Source organism: Podarcis liolepis (assembly GCF_965112155.1).
Source record: "Podarcis liolepis genome assembly, chromosome: 2".
Taxonomy (NCBI): Eukaryota; Metazoa; Chordata; class Lepidosauria; order Squamata; family Lacertidae; genus Podarcis; species Podarcis liolepis.
The window spans coordinates 40,591,063-40,612,933 of NC_139555.1; the positions used below are offsets into that span (position 1 = coordinate 40,591,063).

Genomic DNA, 21,871 nt, shown 5'->3' on the forward strand with positions numbered 1-21,871 from the left:
CACCAGAATTCTTGTGCAGAAGAAGAATCCAGTTTGACACAAGTGAGAAAACCTTCACCTGCTGAATTTCCCTCTACTACCCTACTATGAAAAACACAAGAGAGTTCTCGCCTTCAATTCAGGACATTTTAATCATAACCTCTACATTTGCTTCTGACAAAACACAAAATAGATACAAGTTCAGAAAGGTGGAATTTCTGGTTTTGGAAGTATCTACAACCTTTGTCATCTACCTTTTTCAGAGGCTGTTTAGGCTTCTCCAGGGTTACCTGGAGGATAAGATGAGGAATCTGATTGCATTTCTGCAATTGGCACATCATCTAGTTTCGCCCTTAGAGAGGTGGGATTCAGGCTTCTAAAGGATCTGTGACTTTTGCAATCTGACCAACACTTCTGACAAATGGAAAGAAAAACCTACAATTCTTCTGGACCAACACTGCCCCTTCACCTACTGCCCCTTCACCTTCAAAAGCATGGCGCTGTGCTCACTTCACTAGTTTTGGCAGCAAAATCGCCACCTATTTGACTTGCTTTGCAGAGGTGACTCAGCCTACTGATCCTTATCATCATGAGTTCTTTGCAGTTTAATATGATGTCACAGTGACATCTCTGCAAGGGGCTTTGAACTGGCAAGGCAAGCTTCCCCCTCACACAGTGAGCACAATTTGGACAGTGAGTGCTTGGGACTTAGGCTCTTTTTGTGGTGTTTTTGGGGGGGCACTACATAGAATTAGTCAGGAAAATGTGGCCAGCAGCAACGCATTGCCATTTCCAGGGGCTTTTTTACTTAAAACATTTCAATGAACACAGCAAACACTGTGCTTTCTAGCTGCTTCAAGTGGCTGGAAATAGTTTTTAAGAAGAAAGGGGGAAATTGACAGAAAGCCCACAGACTGCCGTGTTAAAATGAAGGGGTGGGGGTGGGGTGAATAAAAATCATCATCCTCAGAAAGGTCTATAGACATGCAATCTGATTTGAATGCTTGTGTTCCAATCCGGGCATGATCATTAAAAAAAAGAGAGAAAATGAAAATGAAATCCACTTTCATCCCTATTAGTAGTTGGGCGATATATTAATATAGCATCCAAAACCAGTTTAAAATCTATATAGTGCTGTCGGTTTCATAATCTTTGACCTGGTAATATATTGTGAATCATGATGTGTGTGCGCACGTGTGCCATGCAAAATCACAATGGGGGGGAAACCATGAAGCCAGCCAATGCCTCTACATAGCTCCATCCAGTGTGGTGTAGTGGTTAAGAGCAGTAGTCTCCTAATCTGGGGAACCGGGTTCGCGTCTCCGCTCCTCCACATGCAGCTGCTGGGTGACCTTGGGCCAGTCACACTTCTTTGAAGTCTCTCAGCCCCACTCACCTCACAGAGTGTTTGTTGTGGGGGAGGAAGGGAAAGGAGAATGTTAGCCGCTTTGAGACTCCTTAAAGGGAGTGAAAGGCGGGATATCAAGTCCAAACTCTTCTCTTCTTCATCCTTATTTCAGACATTGTGATATATCGGTATATTGCAATATTTACCTGGGGATATTTTGCGATGTTGAAAACCAGATATTGCCCAGCCCTACTTGTAGTTAAACTGAAATCAAGAAACCATGTATACTTGAGAGAACAAAAAGCCCCTCAATAAAATCTGCAGAAGAGAGCAAATGTTTATAACAGTATATGGGGGGGGGGATTAAAAAACACATACACACACTGCAATAGTTGATGATGTGGAATATTTTATTAAGTGCTAATGAGCCCATGAACAGTTGACTGGACATTAGGGATTGAAAGGTCAAAGGCTCTTCTCGTTTGCCATGCCAAGAAAACTTTTAATACCTTATATCTAGGGCTATTGCCCTTATGTGAAACTGAGAGGTGTTGAATGAGTGAAGGAAGGCACCTCGCAGTACTCCTGTTCTACCTACTACAAATATTCTGGGAGCCACTGACCACATTCTTTCTGCTTATCTTTTGTCACAAGATCACATTGAACGTCTGATGGCTTTCATTAGAGGAGAGACATTTTTAGCTCTGAACTCCGTAAACAAAGAGGCTAAATCCATATCTTTTGCAGCTCCCACCAGCTGGAAGGTGAAGTTCTGGAGCAGAGTACTGAAGAACAGGAAGAGCTCCATTCGTGCCAAGGCTTCCCCAACGCATGCCCGCTTCCCTGGCAAAGAAAAAGAAGGCACAGCTAACCAGTAACCCAAAAATCTACACAGTGCACAGGAAACCTAGGACTCAGCTCCATTAGTCAAAAAAATAACGTTTTGAATGTGTTATAAACATGCAACACCAGATGGTGGTGGAGAGCAAAAATCCTTTTCTATGCAATTAAATCATATAACAATTTAATTTCTGACTTATTTATAGCTTTATATTTCCTGTGTGCAGATCCACCCCTAGTGAATTCATGCAGTGTTGGTTTGGGGGACTGGAAATACTAATGCACCCCCCAAAATGTACTGCAGCTAGAGTATAGTATATTGAGTCACATTATGGGAAAAGGTGAGGAATACTAAAATCAATACTAAATCAAGAGTAAGACTAAGACTAATAAAATTATGATTGGCCTGAAATAGGCATGGGGAGACATGAGATTCAGTTCACATTTAAAGCTCAGTCTATCAAATGCACCCTTTCTGAAACCATATGAGAATGGAAACACAACCAATCTTCAAAATTTTCACTTGTACAAATTTTCTGATGCAGTACTCCAACCACAGAATGGGAGGAATCAGTGGCGTAGCGTGGGGGGTGCAGGGGGGCCGGCCGCACCGGGCGCAACGTCTGGGGGTTAGGGTTAGGGGGCGCAAATCCACGGGTTAGGGGGCGTAAATCCATGGGTTAGGGGGCGCAAATTACTTGCCTTGCCCCGGGTGCTGACAACCCACGCTACGCCACTGGGAGGAATTCAACTTCATGTTTTCCAAACATTCCAGTTTATTTACCCTTTTCTAGCTCCACACTGCATGCATACTGAATCCTGACCCAGATGTACTTTAATTTTTTTCAAACAATATCATATGTTTTTGTGCCATCCCCTACTCACAGAAAATACCAGGGAGGGAAATATAATTACAAGACTGGCATGTCCAATCAGGGAATGATTTATAGGTCTCTCATTTTACTTCAAATCACAGTGCCTTTGTGAGAAGAAGTCTATTAGAAGATGGACAGAGGGCACTGCCTGCTTTTAAAAAGTGGTGCAGCTTACAAGAGGGTGCCATGTAATCCTTCAGGAAAATTGCAAAACATGGGGTCTGTTGACGGCTCAAAACAATCCCACTGTCAAGGGAAATGATGTTGTTTCACTTCCTTTCCAGAGATATTGTACAGAAAAATAAATGGCTGGTCCTATGTAGGGGCAGACATTTCTCTTTCCATACACTGTCTCTTGAAAGAAAGTGGAAATGGCATTGTTTGCACATAAGTTACCACAGGCTCATATAGTTACCTGCCGAAAAGGCTATTAAGGCATCTTTCTTCTTGAACTGGCCTTTCTCATCCAAGAAATGTCCAGGATTGAACTGTTCTGGAGTCTCCCACTGGAGAGGGTCACGGTGCACAGTTGTGAACATTGGAGCAACAGCTGTGCCCTTCAGGGATAGAAAACGGCAGATTTACATTTTTGGTCTCAATTCATGACTATCTAGGAAATAGCCATACTATGATAAAATGATAAAATGGGGATGCTAACTTAGAAGAATGGGATTCCACTAGGGATGAGCGGATTTATTCTGTTCCACTCCTGTATTAGTCCATAAGTACACACTGCCTTACATTACACTCCAATCAATATGACCAGTAGAATTCCTTTTTAAGAAATAATGAAACTGGAGCATAAATAGCTTGCTGCATCTATCAGCTCCTTTCGGGGGCAGATGGATCGTTATAGTTCTGTTCTGTGACAGTTCCACCAGCTTTCAGCCATAATTCTGCTCCATCCCATCAGGCAATTTCTGTTTTAAAACCTCATCAAACACTAGCATTTATATTCTTCATCTTTTTGTATGCACTTTCCCCTAAAATACACATTTATGTACCCATTCTCAATCTAAAATATATTTTTGTGTGCTTTCTTCTGTGCTTCTGTATGCATTTTCCCACTAAACCATTGATTTTAGTACACATTTTCCCCATAAAAGATACATTTTGTATGCATAGTTCTGTGAAATACTAATTCCGTTGGTTCATTTTAAAATGTGAATCAAACAAACAAAATTCTCCTCTATCACTAGTTCCTTCAGCTCATTTGCTTAGGCCAACAAAATCACTACTGATCTCCACTACTGATCTCCACTACTGATCTCATCCCTGCCTCCATGAGGGCAGTCCAGGGCCATTTATACAATCAGTTCCAAGAACTGCTCCATTTCTTCTCCACAATTATCATGGCAAAATGCTGGGCCATCATACCTTAGGGAAGGTGAACCCCCTGAATTTTGTATCACAAGACGTTGTACGGGGAATGGTCTCATTAATTGATGGTGGGTATCGTAGAACCTCATGGATAACTGCATTGGTGAAAGGCATCCTCACACGATCTTCCATGCTAGGGGCACGGGTGGCACTCATCACCTCATCAATTTCCTGTTGGACTTTTGCTGTAATGAAAAAGACTCAAGAGATTTATTTCCTGGATTCAGATTCTGCTTCTCATCTGACAGAGTGAAAAACTCGGGCACTCTCCGACATCATGAAAACTCATGCCAACACAAATTCTCCTCTTGAGTGATTTCCACTCATTCCTCTGTGCCTTACCACCTTGTTGATCTCCTGCTGGACTTTTCCTGTAACAAATATCATTTGGAAAATGTGCTTCCAGAATTCTGAGGTCCCTCCTCTTCTGGCAATGTTCCTACCCCTGGACATAAGTGCCATTTGAAGACACCAAGGAGCTCTCAAAACCCTTCCGCTTTAAACTTCTCTGGTGTATCTGAATACCTTGAATATGTGGCAGCTTAGCCATCACCATGAGGCCAGAGATCAAGGCAAAGCTTGTGGTTCCTGTCCCAGCCAAAAAAAGTCCAAACACTGTCATGACAAGGTTTTCGGTTCTGAAGGTGTCACTAGCAGACTTTCGTTCCTATGAGGCAGAGGGAAGGGGGGGGGGAGAAAATTTCACTATAAAGAAAGATGGCAAAATGGAGACACCTTAGCCTGTTTGAATGAGCATCATGGGTGAAATCCTGCACTCACCCCAAGAGGTGTTTAATCCAATCACATGTATTTAAAATAGAATTACTTTTGAAATATAAAGAAAAGTACTTGCATATCATTGCATTACAAACGTGTTGTTTGATTACTGGAATGTTAGAGGTAACCAAGATTATATACAGTGGTACCTCTGGTTAAGAACTTAATTCATTCTGGAGGTCCGTTCTTAACCTGAAACTGTTCTTAACCTGAAGCACCACTTTAGCTAATGGGGCCTCCTGCTGCCGCTGTGCTGCAGGAGCACGATTTCTGTTCTCATCCTGAAGCAAAGTTCTTAACCCGAGGTACTATTTTTGAGTTTGTAACCTGAAGCATCTGTAACCTTAAGCGTCTGTAACCCGAGGTACCACTGTATACCTGAAAATATATGGGATCGGAAATTATAGGAGTGATGGCAGTAAAAAAAAGAGTAACTTGTTATGTATTTTTGTTTGGGCAAAGTAGCTGTTCATGTTACTCATATAGGCTGTAAAGTGAGTGAACCATTTTTATTTTTATCGTAAGCACTTGCATTGTTTTGTACAACATTAAGCATAGACTTTAAAACTGGGCACAGGATACCTCAACCTAATGAATAATGATAATAATTAACAATGTCTTGCAAGGAGTGGCCAAGAGAAGTTGCTAGGGGAGGAGGCAAAGACAGAGGGGCACTCTGGTTGGCCTGGTATCCCTTCCCCACATGGACTAGGACATAACTGGGCACCAATGCCTGTGCAACTAAATTTTTTGACCCACATACCTTCTCAGACTTGATAAGGAAACAATCAATATAGTCACGGATGTTCTGAGGATCCAGCGTCTGCCTGTGTACTTTCACATTCTCATGGAAGAAATCACACAACTCATCACAATCAGAAAAAATCTTTTGGTGTCTTCCAGGGAAGTAGTCCAATATTTTGGGGACAGCAGAGTACAGCTGAAATGAAGATGACACATACAGCCTTAAATATTGCAAATCCATCTTTTTATACTATGCCACAAAGATTCTAGCTGAAAAGTGATAAAGCAGTTGTTGTTTTTAATCACTTATTTTGGAAATCCACCAGGAACTGTTGAGCTTCTGGTTCATTTTACCTCATGATGATGGGGATGATGGGGCTTCCCTTGAAAATGACTCAGAAATGTCAACTGGTCCAAAATCCAGGTTACTGGTTCAGGTTCTGTTTAAGTTTCACATAACCTCTGTTTTAAAAAAGCTGCACACATTGCCAATTTGTTTCCGGGCCCAATTCAATGTGTTAATATTAGTTTTTAAAGCCCTAAATGACTCAGGCTCCAACTACCTAAAAAAATTGTTTTTTCCTTTCCTGCAGACTTTCTCAGGTGCTAAGAGTGGCAAAGGGGACCCTATGCCTCTATAGATGTACAAATGTGCCCTTGCAATGTTTACAGTTATACTGCATCCAGAGGGAAATGGTGGCCAGGCAAATGGGAGGGGGGGAGCAATGGCAAAGTAAAAGGGGTGGGGTCAGGAAAGGAAAGGGAGATCTGCTGCTATTGGTGAACAGCCCAGGTAAGTCTTCCAACTTTTCTGCTGCCTGCCCTGCTCAAGGGTACAGTTTCTCCCCTGAAATCACTGGAACTTTGTGATTGTGTCAATTTCCATCTCAACCCTGTCGAAGACATTTTCAGAACATTATTTTCATCTGATAGTCAGGCACACATTTGTGAACCCTTCATGCCATCGTTCATACTCCAACAAGCTAGGTTTTGTTTTTCCTTTTCCTGATAGTGAGGAAAATGTTTGCAACTCAGAAGGAACAACCTACCAGTCCCAAGATAGTACGAAAAAGGCCAACTTCGTTCTCTATAATGCGTTGGTGCTTTAGGAAGGTCTTGTCTGTGTAGTCAAAGCGAGTCCCAAAGATGACTGACGAGATCACATTGGAAACAGCGGATGTGATTCTAGTTGTCGGATCAAAGCCCTGTCCTGTAGGAGGAACCGAAGACAGTCAGCAAGGCCTGATGAAAGTGGACCCCACCATCTTCAGACCCCAACACAAAATTAACTCTAAAAACTGTTTAAACAGCTTGAGCCTGGTAGATTGCATTTCCATCAGTCCTAAGAACCAAATGTTAAAGAAATTAAAAGTAGTAGTAAAGTGCACAGCTGTACCCCTGACACCGACCTGATGTGAGGCCTGAATCTGGGTCCACAAATTGGCTCTGACCCAATATTCAGGGCAACCTGGGCAACACTCAAATTGTATCCAGTCCTAAATCAATTCTGGGGGCTGTGCTATTTTTTATTTTTAAACTGCAATTAAATATAATTTTTGGGAGGCGAGAGGCAGAAAAAAGAGGCACTGGGTTTCCTTCTCTCCCCACCACCACCACCTACCCCATCCACAGTCCAAATAATCAACCCCCCCCTTCATTTCTTTGCTGTAACATTCCACTTAATTAACTTATCTGATGCTTATTCTGCTAGCATTGCCTGCAGCAGAGTTTCAGGTGGTGCACAAGGCCATGTTGGCACTAAATAAAAATAAGCCCAACAACTTTCACTGAAACAATTTGCACACAGTATGATCTTCAGTGTGCACACCTAAGAAGTGTAGGTAGACTCTCTCGCATTACTGGATTAGTGAAATATTACGGTGGAAGTACAACACATGAGTTGGGGTTCACATGAGCGTGGAGAGAGTTGAAAGGACAAATGGGAAAAGCTTGCCTCCCTGCTGCCACTGAGCCCGACAGCCACATATTCTAACTATGTCAGAAGCTTACATACTATAAGTGCCCATTCCTATATTCAATTTAATAAATATCATCTCCTTGCCCTGGGATAGTGCTTTCTCAGTTTTATTTTTTAATGAGCTAGATTACCTTTTGTAGCCGCCAATGCCTCCACCAGGCAAACAGCTTCCTCCTGCACCCTCTCAGACATTGATCTCTTCCCCATTCCAAAGTCTCTCAGTGTCATAACCGTGAATCTGCGCAGCTCTCTCCATTCTATGTCACTAGAGTTGACTATCCCTGGGGGGGGGGGGGGAAGAGGTGAACGTCGTTTTGTCAGTTCTTGACCTAACAGGAACCAGCAGGAAGTTTCTACATGAAAAGGTAGTTCTGGTGCTTTCCACCTTAAAATTATATCCCCATTTGTAGTTACAATCCGGCAACTAATTGTTGCCCCCAAGAGCCCAGTCCTTTGTTGTGTAAGGGATTTTTGTTTCTTTGGTTGAATAAATATGTCCAGTGCTACATAACAAAGTAAATAATGGATGGTAAGAGGCATGGTATCACCCCCTTGCCTGCCTGTAGCCCACACTGTTGGCTGCAGTTGGGGTGGGAAGGTGAAATCATGTCACCCATGTTCAGAATGACATGCTATTGGCACAGGAGAGAGGTAGCAACGAATACGGTTGCTATTTTCAGTTTGCAGACTCAAGAAATGGGTGGTGTTTCTTTATTTTTTTAAGTGATTGCGTAGGGGACAGCTTCCCTGGATCTTTGGGGGGAATTGATTTTCAAAAATGGTTCTTTGGAGAAGAAAGCCACAGCAAAAAATAATGCCTTGCTTGATAGTGTTTGTCTTTCTTTCTTTCTTTCTTTTCTTTCTTTCCTAGACACGATGCTAATTATCATGCACATTTTGGGGGACTGAATTACAAATCAAAGTAGAGCTAAACTATACATAAAGAATAAGAAGAAATAGCCTACCGTGGCCTTTGGTCACTCGATCAATGATGGGGCTGTTAATACGCCCACCAAACGCTTCAGCATGATCCACCAGAGCATCTTTTACCACATCAAATCCACAAAGCACGACCATAGGTTTGGGTCCCATCCAGATTGTGAACATAGGACCATATTTCTCAACCAGCTGAAGGCACAAAGAAAGTGTTATTTCATTAGGCAATGAAACTTCTTTTGGAGTAATTAACTTAAAGAATGGTTGCTATATCTCTTAGGGCACCTGCAGCTTGTTTTGTGTGGGGTTTTGCAGGCATATGCTGCAACATGTTGCTGATGCAGTAAATGCACATTAGTGGCAGAATTCAGCTTTATTAGTTGTTCCCCAATACTTCCTGAGTGCTATTACATTATTGCCAACTGGAGGGATACTGTCAAGGTTCAGGGAATCCTATCCCTCCCCCAGTGGCAGCCAAAAAAGCAGATAACAAGAAGAGTCCTTACCACGTAATTTATTCAGTATTCACACACAGAGAGAAAGGAATGTAGTGCCTACTAAATAATGGCATTGCTCCAAGTAAATTCCAACCCCCTCTATCTTTCTTATCCTACGTCATCCCTGCGCCGGCTGATCTGGGCTTTCTGCCTCTGAGCATTCTGTTCTACTACTCTCAATGCATGCCTAGTCCTGGGAGAGGGTGGCTCAGGAATGCTTTTCAAAGACACTGAGTCTGTCAGCTGTCTCTCCCCCGGTGTTTCTTCTTCCTGCTGTTCCTCTCCCAATATTCCCCAGCATTTCCCCTCTGCAGTCTCTGAACTATGCCCTTCTGCAAATCACTGTTCTAAATCTATACTGTCCTCCTGTTCTCAGGAAGGTTCGGGGGGTGATCCCCACCATTCCTCCTCAGTCCAGACCCTGACAGGTACATTTATTTATTTCATAAAATTTACATCCATACATTGTATATACTGTAGAGCAACAAAAGCCACACACACTTGAACATTTGGGCTATAACAAGCTACATGATTTGAACAGGAAGCTATGGGACGTGCACTGACTGGAACAAAACAGTGTGTCCACCTCAGAACTTTTGGAATTGCAAACAGTATTGGAAACAGGATTGCGTATAACTACTCCAATGTCATCATGAGTACAAATAATCATGAATGCACAATAAAAAGGACACCTGGATGGCTCCTGGGAGAATGGGCTGCTAGAACGCTGTTGTTCCTGAATGAGGCGAAACCACATTTAGAACTGCCTCCATAAAAGAAAGAGAGTCTTGTGAAATAAATCTTATGTTCAGCCCCACCAACTTCATCAGGTGTTTGATTCACTTTGCAAGACAGGCACATGAAGAAAAGAAATTTAGCTGCCCCTTTAACAGGTATGACACTGCAATAGGTGTCCCATCACACATTTCAGTATGATCAACCACTGCTTCATATGTCTAAAGCATAACCATATAATTATGTCCAGGCCAATCAATGAACAAGGGGCCATGCTTCTTGACATACTGCCTGGTTCTGCTTCAGCTTGTTATTTATCACATTTGGTTAAAGGTAAAGGTACCCCTGACCATTAGGTCCAGTAGCGGAAGACTCTGGGGTTGCGATGCTCATCTTTTACTATAGGCCGAGGGAGCCAGCGTTTGTCCACAGACAGCTTCCGGGTCATGTGGCCAGCATGACTAAGCTGCTTCTGGCAAACCAGAGCAGTGCACGGAAAAGCCGTTTACCTTCCCGCTGGAGCGGTAACTATTTATCTACTTGCACTGGTGTGCTTTCGAACTGCTAGGTGGGCAGGAGCTGGGACTGAACAACAGGAGCTCACCCCGTCGCAGGGATTCAAACCGCCAACCTTCCGATCGGCAAGCCCTAGGCTCAGTGTTTTAGACCGCAGTGCCACCCGCATCCCTCACATTTGGTTACAACTACCATAAGAGATCTTCTAACAATTATGTGGATTACAGTACAATACTGTTATGGATTACAGTACAATTATTTACTCCCATGTGACCTGCCAACCACAAACAGGGTTTAAAATTGTGTAAGAGTCTGTATGAGTAGTGGAGAGCTTTTCACATGTTATAGGTATCGTGCACTGGAAGGGACAGGGCTTTGCAATGTGCCTACACTACCCTTTGACTGGATGTGTTTACACATACAGCCAAATACAGCTAGCTTGCAACTTAATGGTTTCAAAATTCCATGTTGGAAACCACCCTGTGATCCTCAAATGATGAGCAGTATAGAAATTTAATAAATAAAAAAAATGAAATGAAGTAAAAATCTAATCTGCTGCTGCTGTGCTTTTTCTAAATGAATATTGCTATTTCATTGCAAGAGGGATTCAAGCACATACCAAAATCTTGGGACTATGCAGTTAACATAATCCTAGTGCAACAAATCTACTTCTTTAAAAAATGGACTTTTGCTTGTTGGAAAGTAATGGGAAAATGTATTGAAAAGCATGGGGTGAATAAATGACTATAAGCAACCTGCAAGCTAACCAGAATGAATGAAGAATGAATGAATGCTCATTATCATAGAACCACCCTGCAAGCAAATGTGTGATTGATATATATAGATATAGATATAGATATAGATATAGATATAGATATAGATATAGATATAGATATAGATATATCATATTTTTCCATCTATAAGACGCCCCCATGTATAAGACACCCCCTATTTTTTGGGACTCCGATTTAAGGAAATGGGGGAAGATGGATACGTGTATAAGACGCCCCCAAATTTTTGACATTATTTTTTTATGGTAACTTCTGTTTAAGCTTTGTGGAAGCAAATCAGAATGAATGCTGAATAAACCAATTGTCTGGAGGGATCTTAAGTTGATTCAGGGAAGCTCTAAAGAGCATGCAAAATAGACACATGCCAACAGTAAACAAAAGCTAGTAAAATCAAGTAATAAACAGTACAAATAAAAATAAGGAAGCAGAAATCTGGGCCCCTTCAAAGCATGCCTTTATTATAAGGAAGAATGGAAAAGTATATAAGCAAGCTAGGGAACAATTAACCTTCTGTCCTTCTTCCACACATTGCTTCATTCCAGACAATGGTTGTTTATGCCGTGCCACAGGGACAAAGGAACAGAGAGAAACCACAACAAGAAACTGCTTTACCTTTGAATAGTTTTTGTTCAGAGGCATGACATCTTTCTGCAGCAGGTTCCCCAGGAAGAACCAGGGAGTGGGGCCTGGAGGTAGCTGGCTTTTCTCCTTGTACATTTTTAAGGAATAGAAAATGAAGATGAAGAGAACCCAGAGAAGGAACAGAGCACCTGTTACAGCCACTTCCATCTTCCTTGAAGGCTCTTCTTTTGGTCAAATATATCCAGGAAACTACTAAAAAAAGACAAGGTGAAAACACAGCTGCTTATTAGAGCCCCAGCCAAACCCCAACTCCAACCTTCTCCAAATAATCTTAGTTCTTTTATTTCCAGTATGTGTTCCATTAGGAAAGGTGGGTTAATCATCCACATAAGCTCTAGACCTGGGCTGAAAATAGGTTAATTTCTATGTCTTCAACATCAAGGTTGGGTACAGACTTACATGTTACTGACAACAATGTACATTTTCTTTAACACAACCACGAAATAATATTTTAAAACCATAATATCCATGTTCAAACACCACCACCCTCCCATCACTGACAACCTCACCTTTTTATCCATCAATGGGCATCCTAATGCTGGTAAGGATGATAGGCCAGACCCCTCGGTGAGTAGATTCCTAGTCAGATCTGAACTGGCATCTCCCGATTTCAACCAGCATCTAGAAGGAATTGCTCTACTTCGCAGCAAATAAATTCTGAATATGCACCCACCCTGAAAGGAAATATAATGACTTTCCATCTATGTTGTAACACACTGTCGGGAAACTGGGTTACAACACGGATAGTGAAGCAAGAACCCTTGTGAAAAGAAGCATTAATTTATACTGCATGGTACAAATAACCAATGTGCAATCAAAATCTGATATTGAAAACACTGTTGATATTTGGTGCATTCATATTTCATTTTCAGTCACGTTCCCCTGCCCTCACCACCAGTAAACAAGTTTCTTACCCGATGCATTTTCCAGCTTGGGCATAAGATATGGATGAAGGAAACAGAATATTTTTGAGGTAAGTTAATATATTTGAGAAATACTTATTGTCATGCCTTCCTCTAGAACATTTTCATATCAATTAAAAATTAGGGCTAAGGTTTCTTTGTGGAAAAACTCCTGAGTAATCTTATTGAGCCTTAAAATATTTATGTTATCTCAACAAAACATGTAAATAAACTTAGCAAAACAGGGTGGTCCAAGGGTCACATGTAGCCCTCAAGGTCCTTTTTTGTGGCCCTTGGCAACATCTGATGGCCCCCCAGCACTCAAATTCCTTCCCAAAGTCAGGTAAGCAAGGCCCTGGGCTTTAGGAAGGAGGCATGAAGGTCGGCTCTGACAGGGTCCCAGAGTCCTCCTGTCTCCATCACAAAGCCTAGTTAGTGCTTTTCCAACTTTGAAAAGGAAGTGGGAGGGCTCTAGAATGCTGCCAGAGCCTCACGCCTAGTGCCATGCTTAGGCAGCATGAGGGCTGGTGGGGGGTTGTCAAATTTTGGGCTCACTCACCCCTTCTGTGCATCAAGGCAGTGAGTGGCCCACAGGTTCTATGTCAAAACACTCTTGCCACCCATTTGGAATAATAAGTTGGACCACTCTGGCATAGAACAACATCATCCATGAAAAACAGACTGATGGATATGAATTAAAACTAGAAGCATAAAAGCAACAGACACAGAAACAATAAGCCCATTGACCACTCACATACATGGTCCATTTCCATAACCAAGTGTGAAAGACTACATAAGTGTCAGATTAAGCTATACATGTGAAGATATTCCTTTATATTGGGTGAAGAACCCATGGTCCTCCAGATGCAGCTGGACTTCAACTCCCATCATCCTATATCATTGTCCCTGCTGGCTGGGGGTTAAGGGTGTAATCCAATAACACTTGGAGGGTCACCAGTTCCATGCCCCTGGTTCATGCAATGGCATGTGTAATGCTTTGGGGGGGGGGTTGTGTGTGAGAGAGTGTTAGTGGACAGGGGAAGAACATTTCTCTTGCTGTGAAATTTAAATGAAGTTGAAATTTAATCCAAGCCAGAGGAAGCAGGGGAAACTTAAACTTTCCTCTCCTTCAAGGGTTCTTCCCCTCAAAAGTATTTACTGGCATCTATAGCATTAAGTAACAGGTAGAAATGTGCTCTGTCAGTTCTTCAATGCCTGCGGTGAGAAAACCTTTCAGGTAATTCTAACTTCCTTAGGCACATCTTTTCCTGCAATGTTTTAGAGAATGGAGGTAGGGGAGAGAAGAAGCATATTCTTGAGCAAGAAACCCAAAAGATGCTTCCTGCCTTATGTAACAAAGTGGCAGAGAGGGGAAGTGGGAAAGAACAACCCCTGACCCCAAGCAAGTAAACCTGCTCACCTGGGCATCTTCTATATAATTATCTCTTACATTCTTGGTAGCTAAGCACAAGTCCCTGTGGCAACCCAAGCGTGCAAGAATAATCAGTCAAGAGAATAGACATATTCCTTTTGAGGGTGGGCAATAGCATTAAAAGTAAATTTTAAATCAAAGGCAGGAAGTAGAGACAGAACGTATCTTATTCTCATAAAATGAATTGGAACAGTTGTGTGGCATGACAACATGACCCAGAGACAAAAGCACAATTCTAAAAAGTTTAGGGATGACAAGAAAATACTTCAAAATAGGCAGTCCTTACAGACCCTCCAAGTTTCCCTATTTTCCAGGAACAATCCTTAGGACGTCCCTATTTTCATCAGAGAAATGTTGGAGAGTATGGAGTTATACGACCCCCGAATGAAGGAGATGTAATTTTACAATCTTTAGAAGACATCTGAAAGTAGTCGTGTATAGATTTATTATGTTTTTTTATATGTTGGAAGTCAGTCAGCAACCCAGTCAGATAGATGGGGTATAAATATGATGGTGGTGGTGGTGGTGGTGGTGGTGGTGGTGATGGTCCTAACAGTATTTATAGTTTTCCAAGGTGCATCAAAATCTTTACCATTTTATATGTCTGTCTTTTATTAGAATGCACAAGAGATGAAATATAAAACTTATGCATTTTAAGACTTTAAAGCGTGTGCAGAGTCAAATACAGAGCAACTGTAACACATCTCTTTACCAACGTATTCCTGTCTCAGGGATACTTTTAACAATCAACACTGACAGTGGTCTAGCAATCATCACAATGGCCTTTAGCAGTCAATGATACACCCAGAAGAGGAATTTGTGTTGAGACATGGTGGTATGGTTTCAAATGTAGCATTCATATTTAGGTCCAACTTGGATATGTTCCTTAAACATCTTCAAATGTGCCACTAAAGCTTTGGCTCTACCTACCTTCTCAGATCTGAAAAGGAAGCAGTCAATATAGTCATGGGGGTTTGGGGCATCCATTGTCTATGTGGGAAACTCCACTGTCTCATGGATGAAGGCACACAGTTTTTCACAATCAGCTATATTTTTTTTGTCTTACAGGCAGGTAGTCCATTATTCTGGGAATGATGTACATCTGAAATTGAGATGATATGCACAGTCTTAGGTATTTTGAATATTTTTAGTGCACCCCAAAAAAGTTCTGGCTGAATACCCCAGTCATAGAGCAGCTTTTAAAATGACTTACAGTATATAGAAAATTGAGCAGGAACTTTGGAGCATCTGCTTCATGACACCTCACTTCTTAAGGGATGCTTATTATAAAGCCCTTTATAACTTGTTGTAACTGTTGATCTAGGCTTGGTTCCTCAGGTTAGCAACTCATCCCACTGAGATGTATGACTGTGCCGCAGTCTGTTCCAATACTCATTTGCACTCTCACCCAGCATTTTCCATTCCACTATTACTGGTGTCTTTTGCACAAGTCTTCTTTTCCTTTTCATTGTCTGGTGATGAAAAATACATGGAATTCTAATGTATATTGCTGCACCTGGTAAACATGCATATCTTAGCCATCAACGGATATTTACAAATCAATTTCCTTCCCTGGGTGCACCCATTCAAAGATAATTACTTTTCAAGTGATTCCTCATAGAATCATAGAGTTGGAAGAGACCACAAGGGCCATCGAGTGCAACCCCCTGCCAAGCAGGAAACACCATCAGAGCACTCCTGACATATGGTTGTCAAGCCTCTGCTTAAAGACCTCCAAAGAAGGAGACTCCACCACACTCCTTGGCAGCAAATTCCACTGTCGAACAGCTCTTACTGTCAGGAAGTTCTTCCTAATGTTTAGGTGGAATCTTCTTTCTTGTAGTTTGGATCCATTGCTCCGTGTCCGCTTCTCTGGAGCACCAGAAAACAACCTTTCTCCCTCCCTATGTGACATCCTTTTATATATTTGAACATGGCTATCATATCACCCCTTAACCTCCTCTTCTCCAGGCTAAACATGCCCAGCTCCCTTAACCGTTCCTCATAAGGCATCATTTCCAGGCCTTTGACCATTTTGGTTGCCCTCCTCTGGACACGTTCCAGTTTGTCAGTGTCCTTCTTGAATTGTGGTGCCCAGAACTGGACACAGTACTCCAGGTGAGGTCTGACCAGAGCAGAATACAGTGGCACTATTACTTCCCTTGATCTAGATGCTATACTCCTATTGATGCAGCCCAGAACATCCCTCCAACATCCCTAGATGCTACCCACCCCATCTTATTTGTCTCCTTCTTCCAGAAGCTGGAATACCAGATGTGCTTGACCAGGGGTGCCAACTTGAATGAAATATTGCAGGGGCCCAGGAAAGCCCCGCCCCACATCATTGATCACATGACACAGTGTGTGCACATGATTTGCATGGCAATGCCCATCAACTTGGCAGGGGTCTGACCCCTGCAAATATTTTATTGTGGGGGCCAAAGCCCCCACAGCCCCTAGGAGTTGGCTTCTCCTATGTGTTGAATGGTTTATTTAAATACAGTGGTACCTTGGGTTACATACGCTTCAGGTTACATACGCTTCAGGTTACAGACTCCGCTAACCCAGAAATAGTACCTCAGGTTAAGAACTTTGCTTCAGGATGAGAACAGAAATCGTGCTCCGGCGGCGCAGCGGCAGCAGGAGGCCCCATTAGCTAAAGTGGTGCTTCAGGTTAAGAACAGTTTCGGGTTAAGAACGGACCTCCGGAACGAATTAAGTACTTAACCCGAGGTACCACTGTATTAAGGTTCATTATTGTTTCACAAAATATGTATCTCTTTAAAGGCCAGAGTAAATATCATGACCTAGTTTTACAGCTGTGAAGCAGTATAGCAGGTGCTGTTAATTTGTGTTAATCAAGCTGTGTCAGCAATTGGGTATAGTATATAAAGAGCAGCGTACCCTGGTGAATGGGTCATACTTATAGAGTTAATGTAAGAGGAGTTTTTATTTTTGTAATTAAAGCCAAGCAAAAGATATTTTTGTGTTTCTTCATGGTTTCCTGAACGTGTGGTCTCTCCAGCATTCTTTCTGCAGTGCAATTAATTTGCTAAATATGCAACACTACATTGACTGCTTGCCTACAAATCCTGCTTGTGGCCTATTTTCATCCTTATCTGTTTGATACAGAACCTGGACCCATTGCAAGAGATGAATGGCAATGGAGAGAGTTGATAGGCTGACAGCTGTATGCTGGAAATCATCCTACCAATAATTCCAGCCGTAATCATTGAATTTAGAATTGTATCTTAAAAGGAAATGGGAAACTGCTTGTTCTCAGCAGGAAATGACACTCTAGATCTTGGGTCTGAGTCCAAATGGCCCCTGCTTTTCTGGCCCCATTTATTGTCTTTGGAAATTGGAGGTGATTTCCTTGAGGTTTATGAAGGACAATGAAATTCAGGAAAGCAGATAGGAATTCATAGCAGCAATCATTCTCTCTACTCCCCCTCCCTTTCCAACACACGTTCATTTTTACAAGCACTGCTCTTTCTTCAATAGCTGAGGTATTATTTTCTTCAGCCAGAGAAACTTGTATGCAACATTGTTCTGGGGTGGAGAATGCTGGTTGACATCCACCCCATATTGGTGGCTGCATTTTTTTTTTTTAAAGTGGCTGTTATTTTCCCTTCACAGTACTCAACAATCACACCGCACCCAGGGGAAATGATGGTCAGGCCAGGCCACTAAAAAAAAATGGGCATTCTTTCTGCTGCCACCATTAGCTGTGGCAAATAAAAGGGGTAGGAGCAGCAAAATAAGATCTGGTGCTCATGGTGAACAACCCAACAATGTATTTGTATCATTCATAATTGGATGCCTGAATACATCTTTTAATGGTTTTGGAGTCTTGGAGTCTCATAGCTACTGAAGCCATAAACAGAAATCACTGCTTTGGGGCGTGCTTATAACTTCGTGGAGCCAACTGCTGACCTCATCACAATGTCAGCAATGTCTAGGCAACACGATGACCATGTACATACGCAATAGACAATCTTTATAGAATTCCTTCAAACCATAACAAGTACAAAATGAAATCTTTAGTCTAAAGTCTCTGAAAACCTTTAAATGAAGTGAGGTACCAGACTTTGTGCGATGATAGACATTCTGTGAAGCTTTGTGTATTCAGCAAATATGATGTCCAACACTGAACAGTGATTCCAGATATTGACTACTGTTTTGTAGAATTCTTCATCCGCATGGTGGGAGGATATAGAATTGCTTCATAAACTGAAAATAAAATTTTACAAACGATGACCTGCATGCACATGCCACTTTACAAAAAATATAATATAAACAGTAATGAAAAATAGTACATACCCCATCTTATATCGGATGAATGTATGCAAATGAAAATATCAAATGCTGTGGAACAGTGCTCATGTAATAATGTAGTCACTGCTACTAACAATATTTTTTGAAAAACATATAAAGCCAACTCCAGGTGGTGCTAAGAACAAGGAGGTTGAGTTTAAAGGTACAGTGCAAAGTAACAGACAAAATACAAATAATCAAATGAAACAATTAAGGTCTAACTTGTTATGGTTTGAAGGTACTTGTTATGGCTCTCTTTGCAACACAGGGGTTTGTTTGACCTCATCGCAATGCCAAGTCTGCTGAAATTTTACAATCCATTCTGAAAATGGATGCTTTCTACAACAAATGTACTTGTGATTGAAGGACCCTCCCCCCACGCCTGGGGATAAGAAAGACACACGGACACAGTATTTAAGGTTAATGGGCTAGAAAAGGCCACAACTTTATTGATTGCAGCATGTGAGAGGTATTGGCTTAGGCATTGGGGAAACCTCAAAGTTCGACTCCGCACTTCAGGGAGGGGCGAGTCTAAAAGGGGTTAGCCACCAGTAGGGGGAGCCTGTTGATGCATTCTACAACAAACGTACTTTTGAACTACAATCCACAGCTGGAGCTTTGCATCAAGCCCTAAATCCACTGCTTTCACCCACAGGAATCACCCCATCTAAGTATCAGAAGAGCTATTGGCATGTCAGCATATGTAATATGATGTAAGATCGTAACAGTCTTTTCCATAGCAAACGGTAGAATGGGCAGAATTCAAGCTCAAGTGCTTCTGTACTTTGACGTATTCTGAGTATCGGGGGATGGAGGAAATGCTATTCATTAGCAATATTATTTCCCCTGAAAATCGGTGTCTGGACTGAATAAATATCACAGTAATCCAGAATGTGGAAGAAATTAACATTACCAGTTGCTGCTGTTTAACAATATTTCCCCTTTCACTTCATCCTGCTGCAATGGAGTGCAGATGGAACTGAGTTTTAACTTGGAAATGTTTCAAGCAACTTTCCATGTGGTTTCCATTACATAAGAGCCTATTCCTTTTTCTAATTAAGCAAATTCCTTCTCCCTGCCCTGAGGGGCTGCTTTTGGGGTTGAGGGGGTTTTGGAGGGGAGATAAGCTAGACACAAGAGGAGCTTGCATGGTCACCATTTCCTCCAGCAGGCAAAGAGCTTCCTCCTGCACTCTCTCAGGTATTGATCTCTTCCACATCCCAAAGTACCAAAGGGTGGAAATAAAACAACTGGCCCTGCTCCCTCCATATTGCCTAACTTTTGGTGTGCAAACCTGAAAGCAAAGAGGTAGAGATCATTTTTCCAGTTTTCATCATAAGAAGAATGAGCAGGATGTCTCTACAAGAGAGGTAGGTTCTTTCGCTTCCCCCTTCAAATTATATTTCCCTTTGCGCGCACGTACACACGCGCGCACACACCGTTATCTCCTTCATCCTTTTTCCTCTTTCATATTTTTTCCAATACTCCCTTGCACACCAATCTCCCTATATTTCCATATCTCTTCCTTTTTCTTATTCTGTAGCCCCGTCTGTGCACACAACCCATACAGGTATACAGTAGTATCTCGGGTTAGGTACTTAATTCATTCCGGAGGTCCGTTCTTAACCTGATACTGTTCTTAACCTGCAGCACCACTTTAGCTAATGGGGCCTCCCGCTGCTGCCACGCCACAATTTCTGTTCTCATCCTGAAGCAAAGTTCTTAACCCGAGGTACTATTTCTGGGTTAGCGGAGTCTGTAACCTGAAGCGTATGTAACCTGACAAAATTCATATTACAATGCTGGTGAATTTTCATGAGAACCTAAAAAAAAGATGAAAACTGATGTGGAAATATGGAGATCTGAACTCAGAATGGGAAACAGAAAAACTGGAATTGACAGATCAGTATCAATTAACAGTGAAATCCTATGCAATGTAGATTCAGAAGCAAGTCCCATATAGCTTAATGTGGCTTCCACCTAGGTTAAGTACATAGGCGCCGACTCCATGGGGCTTGAGGGGGCCCGAGCCCCCTCAAAAATTCGTTTGGGGGGGTTCCGCCCCCCCAATAATCTCCGGCGCCCCTCCAGCAGAGCGCCATCGCCGCCCCTCCCCCAGCCCAAAATGCACAGGGTCGGGCTGCATGCCTCCTGCCCTCCCTCCCGAGCAAAAGCTCCACCTTCGGAGCTGATTAATAGGAGCAGCACGCTCTCCCCTATTCACTCACGAGGAGGCGGCGCCACTTTATTTGCATATTCATGAGCTTATTTATTATTCATGAGCTTTCCCGGGGCCCCCCAATATTTTTTATAAGTCCGCGTCCCTGGTTAAGTACGTACGAGATTGCAACCCAAAGCTGTAGCCTGAGACACACTTACTTGAGAGTAAGCCCCATTGAACTCAGTGGGACTTACTTCTGAATCTACACTGTATGGGAGTGATATTGCTGTCCCCTCTTACTAGTTCAGAGCAAGCAGAAGATGCATCATCAGATTTCTGCAGGCTTACATCAGAGTCAAATCAAATTGCTTCCATCAAAACCTCAGGACTTCAATGATTTGCAATGAATGCAGCCTAGTGCTAGCCTTGGTATCAGAAATCACAGCTATGATTATTTGAACTAGAAAGGAAAAGGAAATGTACCAAGAGAATATAAGAATCCAAAAGATGCTAAGCTATAACGTAAAAACCAGCTTGCAACCATTGATTTTAAAAAAGCAGATACAAGTGGTTTAAATACCTAAATAAAAAAATAAGAAAGGAATCCCCTTCCCTATATACTTACCTGCAGACTGTCGAAGTCCTTTTGCATTCTGGGTGCCACCTTTGCCACCATGATTAAAAGACAGGCAGAGAAGATTGCATATGGGCTATTGCTTCCAGGGGAAAGATCCAAGTAGTTGAGAAGACAATCACTGGGTGGGAGAGACCCAAATGTGGCCCCAGAGAAGCTGGAGGGGAACTTCTCTGTGCTGCAGAAGAAGGGGAGGAGGAGGCTTGGTCTTCAGGTTGTGACAGGGAAGCAAATAAGGGAAGAGCTGCAACATCTGCTGAGCATGCAGAAGGTCCCAGGTTCAGTCCCAAGCATCTCAAGATAGGGCTGGGCATATTCCTTGCTTGAAACCCCAGAAAGCCACTAGCAGCCTGTGTAGACTGCATTGAACTATCCAGCCCAGTGGTC

General features: G+C 42.3%; 1 protein-coding gene across 3 annotated transcripts; it reads right to left on the reverse strand.

Moving 5' to 3' along the window:
• Nucleotides 1–1,719: 1,719 nt before the first annotated feature.
• LOC310699541 (cytochrome P450 2C23-like) lies at nucleotides 1,720–21,871 on the reverse strand. 3 transcript variants are annotated; one of them, XM_083487591.1, is made up of 13 exons: nucleotides 18,696–18,864; nucleotides 18,463–18,605; nucleotides 15,586–15,844; nucleotides 15,303–15,474; nucleotides 12,009–12,230; nucleotides 8,887–9,049; nucleotides 8,053–8,202; nucleotides 6,993–7,153; nucleotides 5,963–6,139; nucleotides 4,948–5,089; nucleotides 4,420–4,607; nucleotides 3,458–3,599; nucleotides 1,720–2,170 (listed from the first exon to the last, which is right to left on the reverse strand). In XM_083487591.1, exons 5-13 carry the CDS (start codon nucleotides 12,183–12,185, stop codon nucleotides 1,983–1,985), a joined length of 1,488 nt encoding a protein of 495 aa, XP_083343717.1. In that variant the 5' UTR covers nucleotides 12,186–12,230; nucleotides 15,303–15,474; nucleotides 15,586–15,844; nucleotides 18,463–18,605; nucleotides 18,696–18,864; the 3' UTR covers nucleotides 1,720–1,982. The 3 variants fall into 3 exon arrangements, with proteins under 3 accessions (XP_083343717.1, XP_083343718.1, XP_083343719.1); XM_083487592.1 differs by lacking the exons at nucleotides 15,303–15,474; nucleotides 15,586–15,844; nucleotides 18,463–18,605; nucleotides 18,696–18,864 and adding an exon at nucleotides 21,476–21,871 and having other exon boundaries at nucleotides 12,009–12,659; XM_083487593.1 differs by lacking the exons at nucleotides 15,303–15,474; nucleotides 15,586–15,844; nucleotides 18,463–18,605; nucleotides 18,696–18,864 and adding an exon at nucleotides 12,548–12,704.